The sequence below is a fragment of the Canis lupus genome, chromosome 12, assembly GCF_048164855.1.
Source record: "Canis lupus baileyi chromosome 12, mCanLup2.hap1, whole genome shotgun sequence".
Classification (NCBI taxonomy): domain Eukaryota; kingdom Metazoa; phylum Chordata; class Mammalia; order Carnivora; family Canidae; genus Canis; species Canis lupus.
In genome coordinates this window covers 10,547,673-10,571,834 of record NC_132849.1, presented here as the reverse complement: position 1 = coordinate 10,571,834, position 24,162 = coordinate 10,547,673, and the positions used below count along the sequence as shown (strand labels likewise).

At 43.1% G+C, this 24,162-nt stretch overlaps 1 protein-coding gene across 4 annotated transcripts in view; it reads left to right on the top strand.

Annotated features, from left to right (window-relative positions):
- Positions 1-24,162, top strand: part of CD101 (CD101 molecule) — a 36,023-nt gene that overhangs the window by 11,565 nt on the left and 296 nt on the right. For 2 of the 4 annotated variants that reach the window (XM_072769627.1, XM_072769630.1), the window contains exons 4-9: positions 2,740-3,126; positions 6,808-7,176; positions 8,070-8,474; positions 11,320-11,730; positions 14,333-14,728; positions 22,248-23,251. In XM_072769627.1, the coding sequence (XP_072625728.1) occupies positions 2,740-3,126; positions 6,808-7,176; positions 8,070-8,474; positions 11,320-11,730; positions 14,333-14,728; positions 22,248-22,477 (2,198 nt within the window). In that variant the 3' untranslated portion in view covers positions 22,478-23,251. Of the gene's footprint in view, positions 1-2,739; positions 3,127-6,807; positions 7,177-8,069; positions 8,475-11,319; positions 11,731-14,332; positions 14,729-22,247; positions 23,252-24,162 lie in introns of those variants that run through there. The other 2 variants (XR_012004148.1, XM_072769629.1) reach the window with 2 other exon arrangements.

The following is a 24,162-nucleotide window of genomic DNA, read 5'->3' as shown; positions in this document are numbered from 1 at the left end:
TTTGATATACATAGGCATTTTGCAATGATTACCACAATCAAGCTAATGAACATATCCATCATCTCACATAGTTATTTTTTTCACATAGTTATTTTTTGTGTGTAGTGGGTGTGTGCTTGTACGTATGGCGAGAACAGTTAAGATTTCTATTCTCAGCAAATTTCAAGAATGAAACACAGTATTATTAACTGTAGTCACCATGGTATACGTTAGATCTATAGAACTCACCTTGCGTAATGGAAACTCTGTACCCTCTGATCAATATCTCCCCCTCCCCCCTCCCCCTAATCCTGGCAACCACAATTCTACACTCTACTTTTATGAGTTCAGCAGTCTTAGATGCCACATATAAGTGAGTTCCTACAGTATTTGTCTTTCTGTGTCTGGCTTATTTCACTTAGCCTAATGTCCTTCAGGGTGATCCATGATGTTGAAATGGCAGGATTTCTTTTCTCTCATAGCTGAATAATATTTCAGTGTGCATATAATACCACATTTTCTACATTCACCTATTCATCAGTGGACCCTTAGGTTGTTTTCATATCTTTGCTATCATGAATAATAAACATGGGAATGCAGATATCTCTTTGAGATCCTCATTTCACTTCCTTTAGGTATCTACCCGGAAGTGGGATTGCTGGATTATATGGTAGTTCTATTTTTAATTCTTGAGGAAACACCACACAGTTTGTATAGTAAACTGTGCACATCCTCCACGTTCTCACCAACACGTTATTAATTCTTCTAACCCATGAACATGGGATATCTTTCCATTTATTTGTATCTTCTTTAATTTCTTTCATCAATATTTTACAGTTTTCAGTGTCTTTCACCTCCTTGGTTAAATTTATTTCTAAGTATTTTCTTCTTTTGGACATTATTGCAAATGAGTTTTTTTATTGAGATAAAATTAGTTTATGACATTATACAAGTTTCAGGTGTGCAACATTAGAATTCGATATTTGATACACTACAAGTGATCACCACCATAAGTCTAATTACAACCCATCACCATACAGTTGAGCCCCTTCACCCATTTTGCCCATTCCCTAGCCACCTTCCCCTCTGGGAACCACCAGTCTGTTCTATGTCTCTATGAATTTATTTTTGTTTTGTTTGTTCATTTGTTTTGGTTTTTAGAGTCCACATATAAGTGAAATCATATGGTATTTGTCTTTCTTTGATTTATTTCACTTAGAATAATACCCTCGAGGCCCATCCATGTTGTTGCAAATGGCAAGATTTCCTTCTTTTTTATGGCCAAGTAGTATTCCTTTATGTGTGTGTTTGTGTGTGTGTGTATATATATACACATATCTATATATATACCACATTTTCTTTCTCCATTCATCCTTTGATGGGCACTTACATTATTTCCATATGTTGACTATTATAAATAATGCTGCAGTGAGCATAGGGGTGCATATATCTTCTTGGTGTTTTGTGTTCTTTGGATAAATACCCAGAAATGGAATAGCTGGATCATATGGTAGTTCTATTTTTAATTTTTTTAAAGATTTTATTTATTTAGGAGAGAGAGAGAGCATGCACACATATAGGAAGAGGAACAGAGTGGGGAGAGAAAGGGACAAGCAGACTCCAATATGGGACTCTGTCTCACAACCCTGAGCAGAAACCAAGAGTTGGCCACTTAACATACTGAGCCATTCAGGTACCCTATTTTTATTTAGTTATTTATTTATTTATTTTGAGAAATCTCTATACTGTTTTCAATATTGACTGCACCAATTTACATTCTTAGTAGCAGTGTAAAAGTGTTCCCTTGTTGCCACATCCTCTCCAACACTTTTTATTTCTTGTCTTTTGGAGAATAGCCATTCTGACAGGTGTGAGGTGATATCTGATTATGGTTTTGACTTACATTTCCCTGAAGATGAGGGGTGTTGAACATCTTTTCATGTGTCTGTTGGCCATCTGTATAGATTGTTTTCATAATGTCTTATTCCCATATTTTGTTGCTAGTATATAGAAATGCAGCTGACTTTTTTTTTTTTTTTTTTTTTTTTGTATGTTGACTTTGTGTTCTGCAACTTTACTAGTATCATTAGTTTTAAGAGTTTTTTGGTGAAGTCTTTCGGGATTTCTATATATAAGATCACATCATCTGCAAGCAGATAATTTTACTTCATTTTTCTGACTTGAATGCCCTTTATTTTTTTCCCCTAACTAATTGCTCTGGTTACGGCTTCCAGTACTATGTCAGATAGAAGTGGTAAGAGAGGACATCTTTGTCTTTTCCTGATCTTAGAGGAAAAGCTTCCAGCTTTTTATTGTGAAGTGTTATGTTAGCTGAGGACTTGTTATACATCACATCTACTTTCACTTAGGAAAATTCCACTAGATAGTCTTAGCCAAGAAAAGAGAGCAAAGAAATAATAATTTATAGCAATTCAACATATTATAAAATATTTTATATTTTTTATTAAAAAAAGATACATTATACTTCAGACTTCTATGTATACATCTTGCTTAAAGGATTGCATTCAGAAAGCTATACGCTGTTCTTTCTGAATGATTTAAAGAATAATCAAGGACATTTTTGATTCTAGGTATTTCTTTGGTTGAGCTACTCCTCAGAGCTAAACTCCCGCATGAAATTCAATCCCTCTACTGTCCTTACCATCCTTACTGATGGGCCTTACTGTATTATCTCTCTGTGGTTCTGAAAGGACAGATGCTGTGGCTTCTCTAAATACCTGTGTTGCTTTTGTTTCCTAGTGAAAGATTTTCAAGTCAACATTTCCGCTGAGAGCACGTTTACTGCAGGGAAATCCTTAGAACTGGTCTGCCTGGTAGTAGGTGGTGGCTGGGACCCACAGCTTCAGGGCGTTTGGTTCTTCAATGGTAAAGAGGTGGCCCGCATGGATGCTGGGGGTGTTCTGGACCTGAAGAGAGGCTACAAAGAGAGAGCAATTCAAGGACAACTCCAGGTTTCAAAGTTAAGCCCCAAGGCTTTCTCTCTCAAGATCTTCTCTGTGGGCCCGGAGGATGAAGGCGCCTACAGATGTACTGTGGCAGAGATGGCAAGAGCTCAGATGGGTTCCTGGCAGGTGCTTCAGAGCAAGCAGTCACCAGATACCCGTGTGCATCTGAGGAAGCCAGCAGGTACGTGAAGTCAGAACAAGATATGACCGGACTGCTCTCAGCTTCCCTCCTTTGTGAGTACAGGATGCCTCCATGGACACAGTGGACTTCTCCTGAAGAGTCAGGTGTCAGCTGGATCACTTTGAGGTGGGATAGAGAAAAGCGACCAAACTAGCTGAAGACCTGAGTCTTATTCCTGGGTCCTTAAGTGGGCTGTGACCGCAGGCCCAATACTTAACTTCTTTAAATCTCAGCTGCCTCAAATATGAAATAATGATGTACAGTTAGATTGTCCTTAAATCCCTTCTTGCTATCTCATTCTTATTTGCGATTAGTCCTCATTTTTGTACGTTGGGTTTTTCTTCAAGCAGGAAACACATGTATTAATGAAACCCTCTGTCTTCTCTTTGTTGTCCATGTGATATGAGTACGTGAGAATGACACTTTGCCTCCTTCCTGGGGATTAGACACCTACATTATGCCTCACTGCCCCCCAAACATCTCTCAGATGCCTTTTTCCATCCTCTATTATCTTAACCTGATACAGGGGATGATAGTATGTCTTAATTCTGTATCAAAGCATGACTCAAAACAAGAAATGAAGAGGCAAATGAAAGCAAGCAGACTCTATTCCCTGCATTTTGCTGTAATGTGATATGCCTCTCCAAATGGGTCTGTGTAACTGTAGGCATGAAAGTGGAAGGCCACTGGGCTCTCATTTCAAGTTTGTGAAGGTTGAATGATCTTAAATATGTTTGAACACTCAGTGCTTTTGGTGTGAAGAGAAAACAAACAAATCTACAACTAATATTAGGATGCTCTGGGCTAGGTATTATATTCAAGTCTAGAAAGATTAATTGCCCAAAAGCACAAAACAAAACCCAACTAAAAATATAGATATCCAAAAAAAAAAAAAAAAAAAAAAAAAAAAAAAAAAAAAAAAAAAAAAAAAATATAGATATCCTTGTTTCACTTGCCCATTGGAGGCATCTTCAAAGATGGATAAATTTCCCTTTCATGTTCTTCTCTGTCACCTCATTTGCTAGCAATGAAGACACACAAGCCAGGAAGTGTGTTGGTGTTCGTTTTCACACTAAACATTTGGTCTAACTTTCTAGGATCCAGGAAGAACTATGTGGGTGGGTTTACATATTTACACAGAGCTAAATCTCTGCTTCATTCATCTCAATCTCTGCTGAAACATATCTGTAAAACTTTCTTAAATTCAGCATATGGGAATTTGTGCCAAACGGATGTAAAAGTGTTTTTTGTGTTGCACAGATCGTAAGCCTATCAGTAGTGTGGTCTTCCAAACCTAAAAATAGTTCTTTGCATAGGCTGGAGTCCAAACTGGGACTAATATGTAGAAACAGAGAAAGTTATTAGCAAATTTATTAAGGATTCTTGTGAGCATTCAGTTTTGAAAGTCAAACCAAAGTATGAGCAGAGTTTTATCATGAAATTCATATTTTATGAATATTTTAAACAGAAGGGGGTACTCACTACCACTGTGAGTGTGTAACTTATACATACTTGATAAGTGTATTACTTCTTATCAAGAGGCAGTAATGACTGTAATGAACTAAGGAAACCTCATTTTTTTTCTTAAAAAAAAAAGATTGATGTTAGTTGAAACTAACCATAATGGTTTATATTCAAGTAGTGAGATTATGAGTAATAATTTCCTCTTTATTTTCTAAACTTCAGTTATGAGTCTATTTTTAACTTGAAAAAAACTGGGATCCCTGGGTGGCGCAGCAGTTTGGCGCCTGCCTTTGGCCCAGGGTGCGACCCTGGAGACCCAGGATCGAATCCCACATTGGGCTCCCGGTGCATGGAGCCTGCTTCTCCCTCTGCCTGTGTCTCTGCCTCTCTCTCTCTCTCTGTGACTATCATAAATAAATAAATAAATAAATAAATAAATAAATAAATAAATAAATATTAAACAAAAAAAAAGAAAAAAAAACTTAAGTATAATCCTGCCTCCAATACCCAAAATTTGGAAGCAGTTTTGCATATACATATACATAGCATATATAAAATATATATTAAGTATTATTTAAAGAATTATTATTTAATTATTTAATAGTGTTATTAAATATTTTAAAATATTAAATACATACGTTAAACTTATTTCTGGACATTGACCTTCATTCTGCCTTTGTAACTTATATACATATACACATAAAGCAGAAGACAGGACTCCTTCCTCAGCAGGGGAGAACAATTTGCAAATTCATTTAGATCCTATTTAGATTTCTCATCCCAATTCGATTTTGTTTTCTCTCTTTTGTCTTTGAACTACTTCACTTTCACTAAGTGCCTATCATTACAACCAGTACTAATAGCCACCCTTTACTGGTTCTTTCCCTTTCCAGCCAAGCTAAGCCCTTTTGCATGTACTACTTTTAGTTGTCCCAACAATGCAATAAAGCGGGTGCTGTTATTACCTTCATAATATTCAGGAAAGAAAATCAAGGGTCATGGAGGGCAACAGTATTGCCCAAAATAAATTCTGACACCCAGGACCTTGGCCTTAAACCTAAGATGCATGAGTTACTGAGGTGTCTTTGCTTTGCCCACAGAGCACCCAGGACAAAGGCTTACACAGGAAGTATCTGTTAAATGAATATTTGCACTTCTATGTGTCTTGCATTTCCCATCTGGGAGCCAGATTTTTATTTTGTAGCTTAACATTATAGTTCAGATATAAGAAGGATCTCCCATCAACCAAACACACACACACACACACACACACACACACACACATATATTTTTTAAAGATTTTATTTATTTATGAGAGACATGCACAGAGAGAGAGAGAGAGAGAGAGAGGCAGAGACACAGGCAGAGGGAGAAGCAGGCTGGACGCAGGGAGCCCAACGTGGGACTTAATCTCAGGTCTCCAGCATCACACCCCAGGCTGAAGGCGGCACTAAACTGCTGCCACCTGGGCTGTCCATATATATATGTTTATAAATATGTATTTTATATATATGAATATGTGATTTGAAAGAGTAATATATCTATATATTACTATCTATCTGTCTATAGGTAATATTTTCCACCAAGTAATTGTTTTTAATGGTAGTATTTTATTTGATGTTGTTGTTATTGTTGTTTTAAATAAACTCTACAACCAACATGGAGCTCAAACTCATGACTCTGAGATCAAGATGCTCTAAGGACTGAGCCAGCCAGGCGCAATTGGTAGTTTTGAACAAAAATCTAATTACCAATACTCCTCCCTGTTCAAAGCACTTACTAGTTAAGGAAAGATAAGTAGGGAGAGGAACATCAATTCAAACTGTGAAAGACAAAATTCCAAAAAACTAAAAATTTAAATAAATGCTGCTTCCTTACTCTCAGGCTTGTACACCCACCCTAACTCATCTAACAAAATATTACCAGATGTCCCAACTAGATGTTCATAATGAAAGGCTGATTTAACAAATCACTAAAAATAGGCCAAATTATAAATTGTTTAGGTGTAAATAAGTTCTTCTGATATCCTTCTGCTTCTCTGTTTCCACTAGGTAAGTGTTAAGCAAATCTCTTTTCTGGGGGTGGTCCAGCAGTAAAACAGCCTGATCTGATTTATCACAAACTAGTCAAGTCCTAATTAAAGAGATATCACCGTGTTTTAGAAAAATGTTCATTTACTTGAAATACTTTTTTTCTCCTCTCAAATGTAATCCACAGCAAGGAATGTGGTCTTATTTACCAAGAGCAAGCTGCAAGCAGTGTGGGAAGGAGAGGCATTAACCCTTCTCTGCAAGGCAGATGGAGCTGAGAGTCTCTTGTCCGTGGAATGGTGGCACTTCCCACAAGGCCGGACGCAGCAAGAGTTTGTGGCTGGCATGCGGCAGGATGGCACCGTGCAGCTGGGTCCCTCCTCCAAGGGCCACGCAAGGCTGGAGAAAATAGACTGGGCCACATTCCAGCTAGAGATCAGCTCCACCACCATCACAGACAGTGGTGTGTATGAGTGCAGGGTGTCTGAGAGCACCCAGAACCTGGCCAGAGATTGGAGCTGGACTCAGAAGTTGGCAGTCACTGTCAAATCTCTGGGTAGGTGTCAAAGAAATCCTATTCTAAACTTGCATATCATTGGTACCTTCCTTTGCAGTGGGATGCAGTGGAATTTGATTGTGTGTCATCATGAAACCCCGAATTGTGGCATGTACACCCCAGGACACAGGGCACAGTCTCTGGCTGCTGCATCTGTCAACTAATCTCTAAAGTTTACTTACCTTGATAAGGATCATCTGTAGGGTGCCACTTGTAGGTGATATTCAAAGCTGAACACAAAAGCCTCTGACTTGAAGTAGATTTAGAGAGGACCTGTGCCCAGTGCCCCTGAGCCTCTTACATCCGGGCTTCTGTAGCTGCAGCCCTGAGATTGCAAAGTCTCTTTGAGCCTATGCAAAAGAGTGACACTGAGCCCATGAGTAGAATTGGGGGGTGGGGGGGGCAGCCACAGAGGTGGCGAGTGCCCCACCCACTCAGTAGTAGCTGCCTAAGCAGCAGGCTGGGGAAACAGAGCCTGTTTGTTGTCATTGCTGAGGATGCTCTTAGAAGAGGATCACCTTTGAAACATTGAGGGCCGGGATGCCTGGGTGGTTCAGCAGTTGAGTGTCTGCCTTTGGCTCAGGGCGTGATCCCAGGGTCCTGGAATCAAGTCTCACATCGGGCTCCCCGCAGGGAGTCTGCTTCTCCCTCTGCCTGTGTCTCTGCCTCTCTTTGTGTCTCTCATGAATAAATAAGTAAAATCTTTTTTTTTTTTTTAAAAAAAGAAAAATTAGAGACAGAATTCAGGACAGATTGGACCGTGAGTCAACTTATACCCCCCAAATATCTGATGTTCCCAATGCATCGTTCAATGTTGAAGAGGGGGTGAGTAGGAAAACTTAGACCCGATAAACATATTGGAAATTGTCTTTCCCACTTTTTTCTGCCCCCAGAGTCGAGTTTACGTGTTAAGCTGATGAGCCGTCAACCCCAAGTGGAATTAGCCCACACCTTTGGCCTGTCCTGCATAGTGGAGGCTGACTACCCCAACCTCGGGATGCTCCTCACTGTGACGTGGCAGTTCCAGCCTGCGACATCTCAAGTCTTTCATCCACTAGTTCGAATCACCCATAATGGCACTATTGAGTGGGAGGATTTCCTATCTCAGTTCCAAAAGAAGACAAAGGTTCTACAGTCATCATTTCATTCCCAACTCCTAGTCCATGATGCCACCGAGGAGGAAGCAGGAGTTTATCAGTGTCAAGTAGAAGTCTACGTCAGAAATTCCCTCTGCACAGGCAGCCCCGCAAGGGCTTCTGCTATCTCTCACTCACTGATGATAGCCGTCAGTTTACCAGGTAAACACCACTTGAAATTAATAGCTGCTTTCGAAAACAAACCCATGTCTCTTTGGGTCAGTTATAGAATTGTTATAGAATTAAAACAGAAAATATCTCCCCCCACCATCACCATGTTTTATACTGTGTACATGTAAAACCACTATCCAGGCTGACATGAAGTTACTGTGCTTGGGAGGGCCATCCTGGTTATTAAAACACTGATCTCCTTCCACACCGACTACTAGTAACTTGCTCCATGCCCCTTCCCCCTAGTCCCCATAAGTCCCACCATCCAGCAACTGAAAGGTACCATTTGGCACAACAGGGGGCTTCTCAGGCCAGTTTTGGTGGGGAGGGAGGCATTCTTTTGGATTGGTCACTGCCTGTGCCTTACTGCCTTACCAGTCATTAAATGTTTGGAACAACTCCCCTAGTGGTATGGATAATGTAAATTCCATTAAAATACATTTATCCTCTTGGTTTAATGTGTTAATGTATAAGAGAGTACAGGATCATAGTCAAATATAGTTTACCTCATCGGTTGGTGAAAGAGCAGAGGGGAAAAAAAAAAAAACCCAAAAAACCAAGACACAACCTGGTCAAAGTCCTGCTGGCTCATGTATCTTCTTTTATCACTTCCATTCTCTTAAGACACAGTGTTCAAGAGCCTTTGAAGTCATTTCCACCTGACAGGCACCAGCGAGCAGCTTAGCTTTGGGCAAGTCACTCAATCTGGTCAACTCTAGGTACTTCTCCCTAAACTGCCACTGGCACTGTAAAGGTGGTGACATATGTAATGTGCCTAGGACAGTACCTGATGCATCCAGCGGATGCTCAGCCATGGTAGCAGCCATTATTCTCTCTGCTGCTGAGCGACACTTTTGGTAAAAGTAATGATGTCCATGTTGATTAACTTATGCCCTCATTGCCTTGTCCTTCTCGTAGTATTTGAAATTGGTGGCCCAATCTTTTCTTCTTAAAACTTCCCTTTTCCTTGGCCTCAGGACACAAGATTATATTGGTTTCCTTCCTAACACTCTAACTGCCCCTTCTCATTCCCTTCTGCAGAATTCTCCTCCTTCACAGATCCATTCCTTTGTGTTTCAGGCTCAGCTTGCTCTCTCCTAATTCTGTACAGTCTCCTGAAGTGGGCTTATTCCTCCTCCTGGTTCAGCCTATATACTGACCACTCTTAAATTCATTATCCTGAAAGGCTTCTCTTCTGATCTCCAGACTCGCTATGGAATTGCCTCCAAGGCAGAGCTACACTCACTAAGTCTGGGTGTAAATGCACCATTCTTATCCTTCCTTTTTTTTTTTTTTTTAAAGATTTTATTTATTTGTTTATGAGAGGCACAGAGAGAGAGGGGCAAGCAGAGACATAGGTAGAGGGAGAAGCAGGCTCCATGCAGGGAGCCCGATGTGGAACTCGATCCTGGGTCTCCAGGATCACGCCCTGGGCTGAAGGCAGATGCTCAACTGCTGAGCCACCCAGGCATCCCCATTCTTATCCTTCCAAAGCTCCTCCACCTACAGTGTTCTCCACATCCTCACAATCACCAGTGGCCTAGGTGAGAAACCACAAGGCCTGCATATCCAGCTCATCCACACTCTCATAGCATGATCTGCAAGATCCTTTATAACCTGGTATATTTGTGTCTTTCCAGCATCATCTTCTACTTTCCATCTTGAATTTGCACTCCATCCACACTGACCTATACTTGCAGGCCTTCAAACACTCTATGTTCTCTCTCACTTTCAGTCTTCAGTTCAAGTCATATGTTTTGTGTGGAACTCTTTAACCTCTCCTCCACCAGACTAATTCTTATTAACCCTTAAGACTTAGCTTAGAGATTTCTACTCTAGGAAGCCTCCTCATCCCCATCTTTGAGTTAGGCAGTCCTGCTCTGTGCTTGGACGGCCACTTCTGCATACCTCTGTCAAACTTGGAATCAGTAAGCCTCTGTGCCTGTACTAGTCTCCCCCTCTAGACTGTGAACCCACTGTTGAAGGTATCCACAGGGCAGGGAATGCTCTAGCACATAACACAGTGTGTGCTTGTTAACTATTTGTTGGAAGAAGAGGAAAGAGACCCACTGGCAACTTTAAGAAGCGTCTACAAAAGTAGAATCAGGGATGTCAGCAAGAAGTTAGAATAAGCTTTAGAAGGCAGGTTATAACATTCATCCTCCTGCTGGAGTAAAAGGAGGGTTGACTCTATACCTGTACGAGATTCCCACTATTGACTGGCTGCAAAGAGACATACAACTTTAATAGCCCACATACAGCTTCCTTTTGTTTACCTGTGTTTGAAGGCAGATACAAACAAGGACATGTCAAAGAATTGTGAATCAAGGAGTGTTCTAGAGAGTGAGCACACGACAAAGCATTAACAGGGCACTTTTTCTCACTTTGATTTATGAAATGCAACAGAAGAGAAGATGTCTGTGCTTCAAGAGTGAGGCATATCATGTGGAAGAGACTAGTTTTCTGAATGGCACTCCATCCTACCCCACATTCCCTATCCCACTCCTATGGGTAAGGGTAGAACCAGGACCAGTGCCTGGAAGATATGGAGTGGTAAAATTCAACTTGATGTCAGAAAGAATCTCTAGTGGCAGTGATGTCCAAAGATGAAATGGGCTGCTTTGTCAGTTGGTGAGCTGTTCAGAAGCTCAATGGGCAGATAGTGGGTTGCTGGGGAGGGAATTTCCACATCCAATGGACGTAGGAGGCATTGGCCTCATTGACCTCTAATGTCCCTTCTACCTTAAAATTCTATTTTCTAATGAAGTAACAAAAGTCACTGTCACCATTCATATATATATATATATATATATATTTTACCATTCTTTTAATTTAGAGAGCAAGCTACAAGTGAACTCAAGTAGTCAAGTCCAAGAGATCTCCATTACCTCCAACACTGTCATAGAATGTGGCATCTTGTCCCGGTCCGCTGGAGACCTTCAGTTAGCCATCGTTTGGTACTTCTCTCCCAGTTCCGCTAACACAACCTGGCTGAGGATCCTGCAGATGGACCAGACCAGTGTTGTAAAATATGGGGATGAATTTCACACCCCAGGGAGAAAACAAAAATTCTACCCTGAGAAAGTTTCCCAAGACTTGTTTCAGCTACACATTTTGAACATGGAAGACAGCGATCAAGGCAAATACCTCTGTGCTGTGGAGGAGTGGCTCTTGTCTACAAATGGAACTTGGCACAAGCTTGGAGAAAAGAAGTCTGGTCTGACAGAACTGAAACTCAGGCCCACAGGTAAACCTGGCGAGTATATTCTCACACATCTTTCTATAAGATCGCCATGGCCATCTTCTCTTAGGCAGGTCTTCTCTGCCGTGGTTATGTGAAGGTATAACTATGACCCAAGGTCATAGGAATGGTGTCCACCTACCCAAAGAATGCAGGACCTGGTTGGTCAGCAGAAGAGGCGGGAGTCACTTAAGGTGAATCAATCTGAGGCTTTAAGGAGCTTGGATGGGAACAAGATCTCTTTGATTGGTTTGCTTTTCAGCCTGGCAGCCTGGTCTATGGAGCTACCCAGGGTGTCGTATCTCTAGATCTCTGTAATAACAAGCTATGTCATTCCAGTGGGGCTCTACTGTAATTTGGCAAAGAAAGAGTAATACGAAGCATATTTCTCCCACTGTGAACAGAAACTGTACAACTCTATAGGGATGTGTGGAGAAATTGCTTTTCAACATTTGGCTTCCTAAACATAAGGCGAATAAGAGTAGTTAACTGTTGGAATGGCTTACTGAGGGAGTCTCTACTTCCTCAGGAGATCTTTAAAAATGTAATAGAAGTTCCATCCATTTGCATTGGTCTAGGTGTACTGTGGTCTCAATGTGGGCAGGGTTGATTAGATCTCTCTGTATTAGGTCACCTCCAATGTTGATGAAAATTAAGTGAATGTCACAGCTAAGGTTGGGGAACTGGCTGAGATCCAACAGTACAATGCAAATAAGTTAATCTAGTTTAGTGCTTAAAATTTTATTTTCAATGTAGCATGCGAAAATAAGATTATTATAATGAACATTGCTATGTATTAGACAATTAGAGATACAAAGAGAAATAAGGCACAGTTCTTGCCTTAAGGAGCTTACAATCTGTTGGGGGCAGCAGAGCAAAACAATAGTTTAGCATAGGTCTCTCTTTCTGCTGCTCTGGTTCCCCTTCTCCACATTCTTCAGGCCTTTCTCCCTGCTAAACATGGATGTTCCTCAGGGGCAGATTGTGGGTCCCTTTGTCTTGTTATTCTCTGCTCTCTTCAGAATTTCACACCACCTTGGTTTCAACTACCACCTTCAATGAAATAGTTCTTTATACTTCACCCCTGTCTCCTGAGCTCCAGGTCTTTCTTCCCAACTGCCTGTTGTACATTTCTGTTTGGATGCCCCCCCAAGACCCTCAGACTCAGCATGTCCCAAATTGCATTATCGTCCTTGTTATCCCCCAAGACCCCTGCATACTTTTGCACTCTCTGTCTGTGGCTGGCAGCCTTTTCTCCCAGTTGGCCAAGCCAAAACTTGACAGTATATGCAGACCCCTGTAAGGAAGCAGCCACTCCTTAGCTCAACCTAGCAAGTACTTCCCACCCAGAAATGTGAGCTCAGTGATGTCTGAACTTTTAGTCTACCAAGAAGTGCTTAAAATCTTTTTTTGTGACATCATGTAATTTGAGAACGTATGCAAATAATCCATCTTCTTTTCAAATTCTGAGGGTTTCAAACAAAATAGATCTGTGGGTGGGGTATGGCTGTCTGGAGGTGGTCAGCTGTGCACCCCAGTGTAGAGAGTGAGTTAAGGAAGAGGCCCCAGAGAGAGATACCAAGAAGGAGTGGTCAGAATTGCAGGAGAGGCATTTTCTCTGACATCAAAAATGAAGAGGATTTCAAGAAGAAAATGGACTTTAGTGATAAAACCTGCAGAGAAGACAACAAAACTAGAGAGTCTCAAGCTGGGGATTGGGCCCATCCTGAGGATCTTGGCCAGAGCATGGGGATGGAATCGGAAGGCTGATTGCAGTAGAGTTGGGAGGAATTTGAGATGAGGAAACAGAGACAGTATCATATAAACTAATCTTACACATAATTTACCATGAAGGGAAGGAGAGAGTAAAAATGGTAACAACAAGAACAAAATCCAGGATCAGACAAAGTTATTCTCTTAAGGATAGATTAATAAAGGTGTTCGCAGTAGAGTTGAAAATTTAGTGTATACTATAATTTCTTTATTTTGTTAGTAACTCTGGCTTTCATTCAAAATTCTCACCTGCTGGTTAGGAGGGGATATTTTTAAAAAGTAAATGTAAAACTCTGTTTAAAACTTAGTCTAATCCCATAGTTTAAATAGTCTCTCCTTGAGTGTATCCTAACACTTGTGTAAAATGTTCAGTCTCTCAGTAGCCTCCTCTTTCCCTGTGTCTTGAACTGAGATGATATCTGGGTATATGGGAGGAAGGTAATTTGCTAAGAATGAGGGGCAATAGTTTAATACACAACTTGAGGGAAGACCAGAAGTTTTGAATGATCCCTCTGGGAAGTTGAAGGAAGAGTTGACCAGGGAGAGGTAAAGCAGCAGGGCAGAGCACCCACTGAAGCTGGGTGGTTTTGAGGGCAGGTCTGTGGGAGACAAGAGGTAAGGCTGAAGAAGGAAAATGGATTGTTTGATTCATAGCACAGAATATTCTAGCAAATGTGGAAGAAGGACAGGGGTCAAGGAAAAATGTTAAAGATGGAAGACCTGACATCTAAAGATTTTAAGATGGCATCTCCTCAGTGAAGACTAGATTTTTCGGAGGAGGTATCCAATCTAAAATCTAGATTTTTCTCTAATTTACTGCCATTTTATTTCCTAGGAAGTAAGATCCGTGTCTCCAAAGTGTACTGGCCGGGAAATGCTACCGAGCACGGAGAGGTGGCCATCCACTGCAGCATGGAGAGTTTTGGCAGTTTAGCTTCCCTGTTCTCTGTCACGTGGTACCGGAACAGGGAAAATTCTGGAAGGAAGATGCTGGTGCATCTGCAGCATGATGGCTTGCTGGAGTATGGTGAAGAGGGACTCAGGCAGCATCTGTACTGTTACCGTTCATCCCCTACAGACTTTGTCCTGAAGCTTCATCGGGTAGAGATGGAGGATGCTGGACTATACTGGTGCAGGGTGACAGAATGGCAGCTACATGGCAACCCAAGCAAGTGGGTCAACCAAGCATCAGAGGAGTCGCAGCACATGGTACTCAGGGTACTGCCTTCAGGTAACTAGGGGTTAATCTGCCATGGCTCATGGTCAGGAGAATCTTGGTCTCTCCTCTTGTGCTTTCCCTCTCAGCTATATTTTGCTGAAAACAATTCACAACCTAAAGAAAGTGACTTTGCCGTTTCTCTATTGAGAGAAATTTCTCTCTCTCTCTCTCTCTCTCTCTCTTTCTCTTTCAATAGAGAGAGAAATTACTCTGTTGAGAGTAATTTCCATTTCTCATTAGGACAGACAAGGTCTATGTGAGATTTTGGCATAGACATTTAAATGTCAGGGGCTTCCGACCTTCTTCCCCTGCCCTTCCCCTCCTAAGCAAAAAAGCCATCAACATTGCGTCCCTTTAAATAACAAAATAATATCAAAGCAGCATCCTTACCCCTGGGCTGATTCTCCAGTCTCAGAATACTTCAGAATGAGGGATGGGGGACAGGTGACTTTAAGGTCCATGTGGTTGAACCAGAGTCAACTACACCTAAATGTTCCCCATCTCAAAAACAAAACAAAACCTTTCTCGATGAATAAGTGCCAAGCTTCTTATCTCTCTATTATGTTCAGCAAATCAGCAAATCAGCTTTGATCATGATAGTCATTTGGTGTGCCTCTCCTACTGGCAGCTTGCAAAGCATCAAAGGGAGGGAGTGTGCCCAGTAGAACTCGTTTACAGGGTCCTGCAAGGAGGGTAGCTACTTAAAGACCTTGGCTAAAGAGTGGCCATTCCCTGTGTGGGAAAACCATCCTGCTCAGCTGAGTACGCAGCTACAGGAGGGATGTGAAACAAGTGGTTGTGAAGGAAAGGAGAGCATCCTTCCAGCCAATACAGTGCCAAGCATGTACCAGGCATTCATTAAGCATTTGTTAATGAAGGCAAAAATTTCTCTAGCCAGACCAGTAAATCTTCCCTGGTGATCAGTGTGCTATGCTGACTGATGTTGTATCCAGATCATCTCTGAGTCGCTCCTTTCTGGTGCATTGAAGGAGAGGATGAGAGGTGCACAATAAGCTGAACTTACACTGGAAGGGGATGCTGGAGACGCAGAGGTGTGGTCTGGGTGCCCCACACCAGGAAGGGGAAAAAGGATCAATGAAGGATAACATTCCTAAAACACCAGCTAGCTTTGGTGATACTCCTTCGTGGATGTGAGGGGGAGGGTGCTGCCAGGAATGGGTGGCAACTTCTCTGATGTAGGGTTAGTTGCATCCCAACCCCAGCCAGGCTTCTAGAGTGAAAGTCAGAGTTATCGGATTTTTTCCCTAGGGCCCTGACCATTCTTCAGCAGAAGGTTTCTCCCAAGTGTCCAGAGAGAATTTTTCTTCATATCAGCTTTCCTTCTATTCTGACAATAATGTGAGATCCCACAAACCTGAACATATTCTATGCATGTTTTCTCACTGGAATTCCTGGGCTCTGTGGAATCAGCAGCTTTTGTGGTAGAATAAATAGATAATACATGTTTAAAAAAGTATATATCCTGTGAATAAAAAGCACATCTCCTCTGAGACAGGTGGGATCCTTCACAGCATATCTATACTGTTCATCTTTGTGGAATCCTTATAAACCAGGTGAAAGGTTTTAAAAAAGATAAACTCTGGAAACAAAAACATTAAGAATTCGGTGGTCTTTGTATTCTTTACAGTTGAAGAAGCTTAAAAGCCTGTGCCATGATAAGTTGAGGGTTTTCATTATAAACACAGTTAAGGGGTCCCAGGTAAATCCTCCATCGTAGCATCTCACTTCCTCTACCTGGGTACTCCTTCCTGGTAGTTGTGGAGTTATGGAGGCAATGTGGGGGGATGAAAAAAAATCCCAGGGTTTGGAATCAGACAAGCCTAGGCTCAAGTTCCAGCCCTGCCACCTCCTTACAAGCTTTGAAATTATACCCTGGTCACTTAACTTCTGTGAACCTCAACTTACTCTTAAAATGAGGATCATAATACAAATGTGTATAAAGTATCTAGCATAGTCCCTAGACTATTAGAAGTGCTCAAGAAATGTGAACTCTCTTCTCCCTTAAGCTTCCAAACATGCGTGTGCACACCTATATTTGTATACTTATAGAAAAATCCATGTATGTGACAAAATACTTTATGTTGTTCAACAAGTAACTATGTGAGGATCTAAGAACATAAAAACATGTATTACAGAGTCTTTTCTCAAAGAGCTCAGATTCTGACGGGAGACAGGAAGTCCAAAACAGTAGGTATCATCAAAGAAGTAGCCTCAGGATGCAGCAGGAGGAGCAGAGACCGGGCTGGGATAAACGGCAGAGTGGAGAGGAGATCTGGGAAGTTCTCCAGAGTATGGGGCCTATGAAAAGGAAAAGAACATATTTCAGGAAAAGGAAAGACTATTGAGATGATCAGAAAAGCTGTGGTGCAAGAACGAGAGATGAAGTTAGTGAGATGCGGAGGGTACGGATGTCAAAAGTATCCTGCATGCGTAGCTAAGGATGGCGATCTGATTCATGAACGTTATGGAGTGTCAGCAAACAAGTTCAAGCAGAGGAGTGACGTCATGAGATCTGCATTTAGAAAGCTCCCACTGGGAGCTTGTTAATGATGAATTGGTAGGGAGCCAGAGAAAGGAGAACTATCTGAAATTGATAGTAGGAACCCAGGTGAGACAAGATGAAGACCTGAATTAAGGCAATGCATGTGAGGACTGAGAGAACAGGAGGCATTCAGTGTTAGGAGGCATCATCTCCAGATTTAGACACTGATTAGATGTATGTGGAGGGTGCAGGAGCAGAAGGGGGGGAATCAAAGATGAACATCAGATTTCTAGCATGGGTGGATAGTGGGGCACTCACTAAATGAGGTAATATAGGGGAAAGGTCTGAAGAGGAAATTGGTTGAAATTTGAATAAGCTGGACTGGAATTGAGTTTGGAGTATGTGGGAATTATCCAGAGAGATCTACTCAATAGACCTGGAGACTTCCAAGTGAGATCTTTGCCAGAGTTGTAGATTAGAAGGTATCAGCTTATAGGCAGTAATGGTGCCCAATGAGGGATTCCTGAGATATACCACTGTTGATCAGGGGAGTGCAGAAGAAGAGCCTGTGAAGGGGAATGAAAGGAGTAGCCAGGAGGAAGAGGGAGGAGGAAAACCCAGCGTTTAGTAGTATCATAGAGACCAAAGGCAGAGAGGGTATCAAAAGGGAAGGGGAAGCAAATAGGCTCAACTATTACAAAGAAGTCAATCAGGATAAGAATGGGAAAATATCCAGTGGATTTCACACTGTAGGGCAATTGCAGACAAGCAATGAGAAAAGTCAGGCCGCAGTGAGAAAGTAGACATATCAAATACAGATTACACTTTCAAGAGCTTTGAGGTAAAGACAAGAGAGAAAATAAATGGCAAGAAGTGTCAGTGAAGTTTTGCTTTGTTCTGTTTTTGGTTTGGAGCTGGTATATGTTTGGAGCATGGTTACATTCTGGAGGGGAGAGAGGCAGAGGAGAGGACAAAGAGGAAGATTAGAGGAAGGTAGAACAGCAGTTCAACACCTTGCATCAATATATATCACCTCCTGTCTGGAAAGTTCCTTCATGTCATCCTTCTCTGGTCAATGTCTATGAATCTTTCACCTCCCAAATTAACTACCGCCTTCTCAGTGACTGACCTTATTCTCTTAGTCATCACACCTAACATCCATCAGCACAGCCAGACTGTACATTCTGAGAAGGCAAAGACTGAGTGTCTCACTCCCAGCGCAGCACCGTGCCTGGCACATAGAGATGTTCAAGGACTTACTGAATCACAGCATGGTCGCACTTCTCATAAGGACCTGCTCCATGTATTAATAAAGTCTGGGTCAAATATAACATGCTACCAATTCTCACTTCTCCAGTGGTTTTCCACCACCTGTATGTGGCACTTTCAGGTTGGGCTAGTTTAGGACTACCTAATACAACTGTGGAGCATGTGGCTCAAGTGAAGGCAGAAAAGTTAAGAGGAATTTCCCAGGGGTGGGGGTGGGGGTTGGACCTTGCATTTTCTTCTCCATCTTACTTCCTTATCTGTGACTATGCCGAGGTAGGGGCCAGAGATACCTTAGTCTTCTACCTCACCTTCAGAGCCCAGACATAAATGTCTTATTCTAGAGAATTCTCTGATTCATTAATAGGCAAAACTATAAGGCTTCCTGGGGCCTGGATTAGTTGTAATAATATGGTGCTTATTACTATTCCCCAGCTTCTATTTGGGTAAGGATGTACTTAGAAAGTGAACCTTCAAGGGAGATATGTGTCCCTATCACTGAAGTTTCTGGAGAGACGATAGAACTTATCTCTGCTACCCTAGTACCTCCAACAAAGTCTGGCAAGTAGTACATAACAAATGCTTGATGAGAGAATGAGTAAGAGAGTCTTCAGTTGAAACAGGATGCTGACAGGCATTACTCATTCTGGGATGTACTCCTATCAGGTTACCTACCCCTACTTTAAATTTCTGGGCAGGAGCCAAGTCTCTCACATGGCCACACTTGGCATAGTCTGTTGCCAAAGTTTTGGTGGGGGTGGAGGAGGAGTCGGTAGCCCCCTTATTATCCTGTATCTTTCTTCTGCTGAGGTCAGTGTTTCTGAGGTAATATCAAAAAAGGAATGCTCCTCGTGGTGTGTTTGGCTGTGGGTGGAAGCAAGTTATAAACTAAACCTTGTGATGAAGTGTTCTCATTACATTTTTGGCTCTGTCTTGCAGACCTTGTACTTTGAGCATTGGGCACTTACTCGGATTGATTCAAAATGCCAAACCTTAATGGTTTTGAATGTCACTAATTCTAATCCAGATATGGGTGAGAGGCAGATGGTGGGAAATGGTGATCGTGGGATCCAGAGCTAACACTGCCCTCCCAGGAGAGGTAATTTAGAAGCACTGGAGCTGACAGTTGCTAGCTGTTGGCCAATTCAGGCCTGTGAAGAGTGCACTTTGCCATCCTTTGATGGCAGATTACTCCAAACAGAGCTGCCTCCTCCCCATTAAGATAGTCAAACTCTCTGGCAGTCCCTTTGTGCTGAAGGTAAGAGTCTCAATGGCAAAAAAAAGCCAAGTACCAGATTACTTTCCACCTTCTGTGTGCCTGCCCCATCTCCTCATTATCACACCATCATCAAACAATGGTGAGACTGAAGTGGACTCTCACCTTCCAGTTTTCTGCCACCCATGACTGGGAAGGGAAGTCAGAGTCTCCTACTAAGTAGTCATTTGACTGATCTCAGTGGATTGTCACCCAGTTGTGGCAACAGAGGGACCAGAGATTTAAGGGGGAATCTTGGCTTGTGGAAGAACATGGCCAAGCATATGGCCCCTGTGTGGGGAATCAGCTTGTTCAGTCATGTTGTCTGTCCCATCTCTTGAGAGAAAGTTGCCTAGGATTTTCCTAACTTGCTTGCTAGCATTCCAACTAATATTCATTTCTTGCTGACTCAACAAATGCACTGGGCATGTTAAATATTATACATTGTCTCATCACAACTCTAGAAATTATTATCCTCATTTATTAATGAAGAAACTAATCATTAAGGAGGATAAGGACTGGTCCAATGTCAATAACAGTAAGTTGAAGAGCCCAGTGTGAACCCAGCTCTCTTCAAGATGGTAGTCAATCACTATTGTGCGTATGAGGAGTGTGAAGTGTCAAAGCCAGTACTCTTACCCACCATTCCCTACAGCTTCGTTCTCTTTCCGCATCACCATCTATACCTCCTTCTTATCTACATGCCTTCAAATATATTCAGATAAGAGTTGGGAGACCTATTGTAGTCAAGCAGGCCTTGGAAAGAGGTGTCGGGTAGGAAATGGAGAGATAGGGTGGTAAAGAATTAAAGTCTAGCTTTACCTTTGCCCACCATTTCAAAAACAAAAACCAAATTTCAGCTGGAGAATATAAATGAGACCAGAGAAAATCCAGGCCACAAACCCCTGAAGCACTTTGTGAGTCCTGTTCAGAGCTGCCAGCCTAACGCTCAGGGATGATCTTTACTCTGCTCAGTGATGATGGCAGCCACCCCTGGGTTCCTGTGGGTGGGTTTCACTCACGCATCTAATTCCTTCATCAGTTTCCACTGATGACCTATGGACAAAGTGCTAGACGAGATAAAAAGATGTGTAAGGCATTGTCCTTCAGGAGTTCACAATGTGGGAGTTGGACAAATGTTTAGATTCTTCCTTGACTTCAGCAAAGATATATTCTTCAAGGTGCAAGATGCATCAGCAATGCCCAAAATGGACTTCTTGCAGCCGAGGTTAGTGGAAATGACCTCTAAAGCTGTTTACATCTCTAAGAGTCTATAATCTCATGAAGCCCATAGCTTAACTTCTGAAGAAGAAATTGCTTATGGCATTACAATTTTCCAATAAAATCACAGCTCCTATTAGCATCTGATTTTTCAGATGCACAAAGAGTCTATAAACCCGGTCCTTTGACTTGTGAGTCTGGGTGCTGCTTCCTAGCTGTGGTGTTGGCAGTCCTGTCCCTTTGCTTCCCTGTCCCCATGCTGGGGAACCGCTCTGGGGCCGCAGGTGCGTGCTTGGCATGTCTGTGTGCTGACGGTGCTTCCCCACGGGCTGCAGCTGCCTGACGGTCGTGTGCCCCAGCTTGCCTTTATATGGTATCCTCTGCCCATGTGGTTGCAGTCAGTCCGATTCACTTCAGATAGGCAGAAGTTGTCACGCACGTGTGCAGGGCACTGCAGGGGCCACGGAAACACACGACACTGTCAGGCATACTCAGGCACCTGTGATGAAATGAAGGAGATGGGTCAGGGGGAACAGAAGAGGTCTACACCCAGGGACGTGTGAAGAGAGGCTCTGGGAAGACTGTGCCTGAGGCAGGTACGATGACCTTGGGGAGGAAGTGTCTTCTGAGCCGGGTCAGAGGGACCCAGGGGATTAGGGTACAGAGAGTGTGCCTGTTGGAGGCCATGGTATGAGCAACTCAGGAAAGGAGCCCAAAGGTGGGGGGTACCCTGGAGGAGACCCATCTGGAGTGTCAGGAGGGGATGGAGCTGCTCGCTGTGTGTGTGTGTGTGTGTGTGTGTGTGTGTGTGAGTTGCATGCGTGCACGCGCACTTAAGCAGCAGTGGGAATCATCCCATTAACAATTCAGGACCCACAGCCGAGTTGAGAACGAGGGTTGAATTCTAGATCTCTTTTCTGAAGAGAGCAGATTAAAGGAGAGGTTTGCTTTTTTTGTTTTTTTCTCTCCTGGCTGTTGGTTTTAAGTAGGTCACGGGAACCCCGGTGGTTGGAACGGGCTGGGTGAGGGCAGCCGAGGCCGGAACAGCGGCATGGCATGCGGGACCTCTGTTTGCCCCACTGCTTCCCCCTTTCTGCCCACGTGTGATTTAAAGCGCCCCCCTCCAGCTCTGCTCTCTGGCCCGCAAGGATGTTACCTGTATCGGCCTGTATCAGTACCCACCCCCCACCCCGCCCGCACCTGCACCCCCCGCAAGGTGTTTATCCGTTGATCAGGGCAGGTGAGCTGGAGACTCATTATCTTCTTTGTTCCCCTTTCCTTTGCAGAGCCCACATTTCCTTCCAGGGTCTGCTCGTCAACATCTTTACTCTATTTCCTGTGCGCCTGCCCCTGCGTTCTGTTCATTCTTCTGCTCATTTCCCTCCTCTGCGTGCACCAAAAGGCCCGGAAGTTGTCAGCGCTGAGCCTAAAAGCGCAGCAAGAGAAGTCTCTCTGGGTGAGCCTGAAAGGGCCTGGAGACTGGACAACCAACCGGAGGGAAGAGGAAGACAATTGAACCCGGAGAGCTGCCTGCAGCCCTGGGGAAGGTGCGGGCTTTGGAATTGGACTGAGCGGTGGCAGGTGAATGGATCCTGATTGGGTTCTTCTGAGTGTCTGTGGCCTTGGGCAAGTTACCTAGGAATCAGAGGGAATGTTTACTGGGCAAGTACCCGGGCCCCACACCCCTGACTGTTTCTTCGTGTGTTACCCTCATCTACCCCTGGCATCGTCCCAGGAGCAAGATGATTTATCCTGTTTTTCATTTGCCCACAGAGGTTCTGGCTCCCTGTCTGTAGGGGGACAACCTCCCTCACACAGCCTCTTGGGGTGAGGGTGCTCTCTCCTCTCTCCTCTCTTCTGTCACTGATTCCTGGGAAAACTCTCCGAGTGGTCCAGTCACACTGGCTCTAGGTCATCTTTTGCCCCCCAATAAGAGGCTCAGGAAGGGGCCTGACGTCAGCGAGGCAAAAAGGAATTGGAGATATGCCCTTCATTCACATCAGATCTTTCTCCCAACGTGAGTGTGACTTCCTTCAAAGCAGAAATCTTGCCTTTCCCTCCTCCCATCTATAAGTGCTTCTCAAGAATAAGCTCTGCAGGGACGCCTGGGTGGCTCAGTGGTTGAGCGTCTGCCTTAGGCCCAGGGTGTGATCCTGGAGTCTGAGGGTCGAGTCCTACATCGGGCTCCCTGCATGGAGCCTGCTTCTCCCTCTGCCTGTGTCTCTGCCTCTCTGTGTCTCTCATGAATAAATAAATAAAAATTGTAAATAAATAAGTAAATAAATTGGAATCTCTGAGGGTGAACCCTGGCTTTAGAATATTAAAAAAAAAAAAAGGAATAGACTCTGCATAGAGGATGCCTAATCAATATTGGTCCTTTGATGAAATTATAAAGCATTTTGTAGTCTGAATCCTTTCTTTCTTTCTTTCTTTCTCTCTTTCTTTCTTTCTTTCTTTCTTTCTCTTTCTTTTCTTTCTTCTTTCTTTCTTCTCTTTTTCCTCTTTTCTCCACTATCATTAGGTCATTGTTAAGGAGAAACTTTTTACAACAGTGCTCTAATCAGCCCCCAAGACCTCCTACCTCCCCTTCCTCCCCACACCAAAAGACCCATCTGGGTCCTGGCTCTTAGCCAATGCCTTATTTTCTTTGATGTACCAGCATTAGGTAGTAGCACAGGGCCTTGTGGTAGTTCTTGGGGAGAGAAGGTGTAACAGTGCCCCTGCCCTCTCCTCCTCCAGCAGGTGCTTGGAGCTCAGGAGAAGCAGTGAGTCAAGTCTGGCTCCTCAGGGCCCCCTGTTCTCAGCCACGAGAGGTCAGGGGGTCTGAGGTTGTGGAGTGTCATGGCTTAAGGCTTTCAACAATTGTCCCCCAGGATATAACAACTGTTCCCACTGGGCCTGAGGTCTCCTCCTCTTTGTTTAAAAAGCTGCTCAGGCCTGGTGGTAGCCAGAATTAGAAATCAGTGCCACCTAACAGACTTGAGAAAACGCATCTATTTATTATCTATGTGACCAACAGTGTGGCTTTAAACCTGGTAGTTTGCATATCCAAGGAGAGCAATTTATTTTTAATTATTTTATCAAGCACACACGTCTTCTTCAAACATAATTAGTTCCTTTGCAAGGCGAGCATTGGTGGCTATGAGAACTCCCCACGTAGACCCTGTAGGTTCCTTATGTTCATCTCCCTTTATAGGCTCA